The sequence below is a fragment of the Heptranchias perlo genome, chromosome 18 (genome assembly GCF_035084215.1).
Source record: "Heptranchias perlo isolate sHepPer1 chromosome 18, sHepPer1.hap1, whole genome shotgun sequence".
In the NCBI taxonomy this organism is placed as follows: domain Eukaryota; kingdom Metazoa; phylum Chordata; class Chondrichthyes; order Hexanchiformes; family Hexanchidae; genus Heptranchias; species Heptranchias perlo.
In genome coordinates this window covers 30008378-30013903 of record NC_090342.1, presented here as the reverse complement: position 1 = coordinate 30013903, position 5526 = coordinate 30008378, and the positions used below count along the sequence as shown (strand labels likewise).

At 41.8% G+C, this 5526-nt stretch overlaps 1 protein-coding gene across 1 annotated transcript; it reads left to right on the top strand.

Annotated features, from left to right (window-relative positions):
- The first annotated feature begins 350 nt into the window (after positions 1–350).
- Positions 351–4133, top strand: cdkn1bb (cyclin dependent kinase inhibitor 1Bb). Its single transcript, XM_067999595.1, has 3 exons — positions 351–1070; positions 1466–1605; positions 3391–4133. The coding sequence occupies exons 1-2, from the start codon at positions 590–592 to the stop codon at positions 1588–1590; spliced, it is 606 nt and encodes a 201-aa protein (XP_067855696.1). The 5' UTR covers positions 351–589; the 3' UTR covers positions 1591–1605; positions 3391–4133.
- Positions 4134–5526: the final 1393 nt, after the last annotated feature.

Genomic DNA, 5526 nt, shown 5'->3' with positions numbered 1-5526 from the left:
GAGGGCTGTGTTTGCTGCGGCAGTCAGGACGATGGCGCTGTGAGCTGACTCCGCTAGCGTTGGTTTCACGCTTCGCTAGTACTCCGCAGACGCCTGCCTCTCACTCTCGCTTCGATCGAAGGGAGGGTGGTTGGAAGGGGGTTGGGGAGGGAGGGGGACAGAATTGCTTGTCAATAAACAAAACGCTTTTAGATCATAGCAAGGTCGCTCCCAGCCCTGAGCAAGCTCGTTCCCGAGTCCCAGCCCAGCACTTGAGGGCGGGAGAAGGGCGGAGCCCCGCCGCTCTGGCCAATTGCATTGTGCTCTCTTTTTAAAATTCCCTGTCCGTCACTCAGTTTCCTCTTCGTCAGCCTCCTTCGCCATATTGGGTAACTGAAAAAAAAAAGCCAGTTTTTTTCCGCCTTACTAGAGTCAGTTTTGACGAGAGATACGTTGTAAACGGTTGTTGTTGTTGGAGTTTTTGTTGTGGTTCTACGCTTTGCAGCCTTCCGAAGAATTGCACGACATTGTTAAATCGTGCAACCTTGCATTTCTACTGTCTGTTGGGCTTTGGACGATTTGCAGCGAGAGGGGGTACGAAGGGAAAAAAATGTCAAACGTACGCATTTCTAATGGTAGCCCTACGCTGGAGAGAATGGCAGCTCAGCAAGCAGGGCACCCGAAACCTTCTGCCTGCAGAAGCCTCTTCGGTCCCGTAGACCACGACGAGTTAAACCGAGACTTACAGAAGAAACGGAAGGAGATTCACGAGCAGGACAGGCGGAGGTGGAATTACGACTTCGAGAGGGACAAGCCGCTGGATGGGAATTACAAATGGGAAGCCGTGGATTGCAAGGATGTGCCTAATTTTTACTGGCGTCCGCCCAGGGAGCAAGTGTCATCGGCGGATTGCAGTGTGGATGTGAACGGGAACCATGCGATAGTTTACATAGGAACACTGGCTCAGGGAAATTCAGGGGACACACACTTAGCGAATCCAGAGCAAAAGGACCCGGTTAAAGAGACAACTGAACATTTCACAGACTCAAAAGAGCAATGCTGTAGTCCCCGAAAACGAGCTGCGTCAGTCGGTAAGTGACAAAGATGTACTCTTATGGAAGCTGCAGGATCCATTTTCAAACGGACCTTTCTGACCTTTTTACACGCGCAAAAAAAAATGATTTCACCCAACCAGTGCTTTTCTCATTTTATTTCCAGCGGACCCGCTTTAAAATCCTGCAGATCTTGGTCTGCGTGGGGTTAAGCTTGAATTCCCCTACGTTTGAAAAGGGATACTGCAACTTCAAAGGCCTTTTAGAAAGATGAAGTAAACGGCTTTTTTTTGCTTCAACAACTCTGCTTGAGATGTGGTTGACTAATGCCGACGAGCATGGCAAGTCTTCACTTCTGAATAGAAATAACCCCGAAATATATCTCCATCCTGATTTCAGGATTTCATTTTTTAATTAACCTTTCTTGATTGTAGATGGCTTTCCAGAAGCAAAAAGAATCAATACGAAGACAGAGACAGACTGGTCAGCAAATTCTCCCAGTATGAGTGCATTAGAGCAAACGCCGAAAAAATCGATTTCGAGCGGACATCAAACATAAAACTAAAGTCTCAAGGTAGCTTTTTATAACCTTCCTTTTCCTCTTGACTGTCTCCTCACTAAATTGTTTACAAATTTACGGTTTAAAATACGATAAAATCAAAGGTAGCGGTGAGAGTCTGTCTGGTGCTGACCAATCGGCCTCGTTGCCCCAGGTTGAGGATTTGAAACTGCACGCAGGGTTGAATATTGTGTACCAATATCACTGATGTTGTTTCTCTGCTTTATTTTCAAAACGACACGTATGCACAGGTGATTATTTCCAGCTGCTTTTCAAATAACTAGATATACACGAGCGTCCTGTACAAGTACCGAAACGTCTTGGTGTCTTATTTTCCTCCCCTCCACAATAATATATAGACAGCTTATTGTCTAATTGTTGTAAATACAGAAAAGACACTGAGGACTGACTGTGAAAATGAAATAATACATTATGCGGGGGAGTGTGGAACCACAACAGCAACGTGTGTGTGCATTTGTAAGCTTTATACATTGTACGATTTTGCTGTTTAAGTCCAACCTCCATCATAAGATGTAATGCAAGGGGTGGGGGGAATATTCACGTTAAAGCTAATTTCGAGAGCAAACTATTCTTTATCTCACCAGCTAAGTATGAACAGCCATAAAAATAACACTTGGGGTAAGCGTCCAAAGAAGTATAATGGCTGCAGTAACATAAAAAGTCTTCGCATTCTTTTCACGGCTCTGGTGTGATGATTTCTGCTTTGATTCTGTAAATTATGGTGAAAACACACGTTAGAAAAGGGACAATGTAGTATGCAGCTACACCATTTGACTAAATGTACAAACAAGAGGGGGGGGGGCGGACTTTTTAACTGGCTAGCCACAACAAACTCAACTAATGGTAGATTCACTGGACGTGATGCCCGTTTTCCGTCCTGGCCCATATTGGCGATCAAGTTGGAACTGGTGCATTGAAAAATTATGTCCGCAAGTCGTTTGTGAAAGTACCGCGTAAGATAAATAACTTGTTTTTGTATCAGTTTCAGATAGCATGAGGTGTGACACTTCACACACTTAGCACCGAGAGATAATCTTTTTAAATATCACAATTAATCAGATTACATGTATGCTGAAATATTCGCAATTTGATTCGAGTTGGGGTACCGTTTTAAATGTTTTTTTAAATGATGGATTTACGATATTTAACAAGTCAGATCCAAACTCTTAAAGTCATCTATATAGCTGCTTATATTACAGGTAAATGCTGCCAAACTCTTCATCTTCTTTCTTCCTCCCCCTCCCACAGTTGCATAATCAGAAAGGAAATCGGTTTTCTTTAGAAAGGAAAGGTCTGAAACATTACAGTGCTAATTATTTCTGGTAATCCAATATTACATACTAATCCATTGAAAAGTTACAACTGCCTAGTTAAATGTGGCTTCGTTTCTAGAGCAATAAAGTCCTGCCATGCTACCTGAAATACACTGCTTTTAGATTACTTCCACGCAGCACAAAATATGTAATTTATCCAACCAGCTAGATTTAAAAAGTCAGAAACGGAAATTTATTAGTTTGTTTTATTATCCCGATAATGACCTGATCTTATATGTGCGCACAGAAGTCCAGCACTGCTCGCGGTATTGGTTGGCTGTGTGCAGTTGAATAACCAGTTGCTTAAGCTTTTTGCCAACTGTACCCGATTAATCAGTGCAATAGTGGCTGTCTTGAAGTGATCAGTGTGACTGTGCCAAATAGCATTTTAAGTAATTACAATAATTAAAAAAAATAATTACCGAACGTTGTATTAATCTATACTTTGTATTTTTCTTTGATACAGATATGAAGATCCTTTTTTCCTTGTTCATCCATGACAGTGCTTGATGAAGCGAGGACGACCTCCTCAGAGACAGACATATCGTTACCTCTCCCAGTGAGGAGAGCCCAAGCACTGAACTCAAGTGAACACTAAACCGCCTATTTTAGAGTGGATATAGCGCTGTGCAATTAGGTTCTTCCTTATCACTTGGCTGATTTTACTACCTGTGTATATAGTTTTTTTTTGTAGCACATAAACCATTTTTGGTGGGGGAAGGGGAGGAGGAGGGAAACTTGTTAAAATACAGAGTTTAGAAAATGTATGACTTGAATAGTAGCAGTGTAGTTTTCCAATGCAGTTAAGTTTTTCTAAACTGCCAAGCTACAATACCTGTGTATTGTATGTTAAAAAAATAAAAAAAATCTAAAATGTACCTGTGTACATAACTTTGTAAAGACACTGAGAAATTATACTAACTTATTTATGTTAAAAAGAATTGATGTTTTTGGAATCTAGAAGATAATTTTCCGTTAAGCCAAAGTGGCGTTTTTCATGTGCATTTGTAAATGCTTTATTGTAGATTTTTCCCTTCCGTTTTTGCCTGTCATAATATAAGGCTATGCTTGAAAGAGAAAGCGTCCTGAGCCAGACTTGTATTCTGCCTTAATATTGGTTATATTTCTCGTTTTTGTTTTGTAACGCGTGAAAAGATGCTGACTTTTGTCTCGCATCATGAAATCAAATAAAGAAAAACGTACAATATGCGTATGTGTATAGTTTACAATTGAAAGGAGGTACAGCTTCTTCACATGTGGCAAATTATCAAGAAACGGTTAACGTTGTCTTGGCTACTACCTCAATTAAGGTGAGGGAAGTCGCTTGGCCTGTAGAATGGTTTGAAAATTTAACTCTTATTCAGTACTTATGTGGTTGTTAAGGGACTTCTATCTTTTCAGTAGGCGTATAAACGATTTTGCTGAACCGAAGTACACCTGGTGAAAGAAATACTATAAAATGTTCAGTGTTCTACATTTTCACAAAATAATTGCCGCCCTACATTCTCCCACCCTTAAACGATTATTTCTAACACTTAAGTTATTCTGAAATTATATCTTGGGCGTGATTTTGAAGGCGTGGGGGGGGGGGGGGGAGAGGTTTGACAACAAATTGTCTGTCAGTAGTTTGTCCCCATCGAATAAACAAGCCTTCGAAACGTTTGAAAAAAAATGATCAATAGCAGTAGCTCCAGAATCGTAGCTTTGAAAAGATGATCGCATGCTAAATATGAGAAACAAATAAAAGACCCTCCCAGAAGTGGCAATAATAAGCTTAGTGTGAGGGTGAGCTGGGGCTGGGAGCGCGCGGCGGTGATTGACAGCTCGGCAGCTCCAGGAGCAAAAGCACGCCACGGTGAAGCGGCCAATGAAAGCGCGAGCTGGTCGGACGTCAGCGCGCGCCGCCACTGTGCCCTGCGTGTTTTCATTTCAATCTGGAGCCCCGCCCCTCACTGCCGTCCCATTGGTCAATATTCCGAATGACGACCCGAGCAGTGAAAGGAGGCCTAATTCTATTGGAGGAAGATCTGTCAATCATGCAATGTCCTGCGGCTCTGTTAAGTGCGCGCACGCAGCTTGTAGTGAGCCTGTCCAACTTTTTGAATTCATATTTAAAACGACAATAACCGTTTCCCAAAGTCTTTTTAAAGCTGCGCCAAAAATTAGGAACCTGCATTTTTCCAATAAGTTTTTTTTTTCAACGGTTAGTCCGAAATGATACATTGCATCGTACGACAGCTCGAATTTAGAAACTGACGAGCACATAATTAAGTCCCGTCAACCGACCCGCACGTTATGTAGTCGGAATGGAATACGTTGTTAATATGTTAAAAAGTAGAGAGTTTTAAAAAGACGCATTTCAAATGTCGAAGTGGGAATAAAATTTAATTTTCTACAGAGTGCAGTATGGACTGGACCTTTTAGTGATGTTACAGTGCGACAGGTTACGCCGGCTCGGTGCATCCTTTAAGCTCCTTCACACGTTTCCCAGCTGCCTATTGACTTTAAGTGAATTGCCAATATTTTAAAAATCTGACGACCGGTCACTTCAGCTTGCTGTCATTTAGAAGCGAAATGCTGGTAAGTAGTTTGCTCTAATTTT

What these genes read in the sequence shown, in the direction of transcription:
- cdkn1bb (XM_067999595.1), top strand. Translation starts at nt 590, where the DNA reads ATGTCAAACGTACGCATTTCTAATGGTAGCCCTACGCTGGAGAGAATG. An exon ending in AAAACGAGCTGCGTCAGTCG is followed by an intron (nt 1,071 to 1,465) that starts GTAAGTGACAAA and finishes TCTTGATTGTAG; the next exon opens with ATGGCTTTCCAGAAGCAAAA.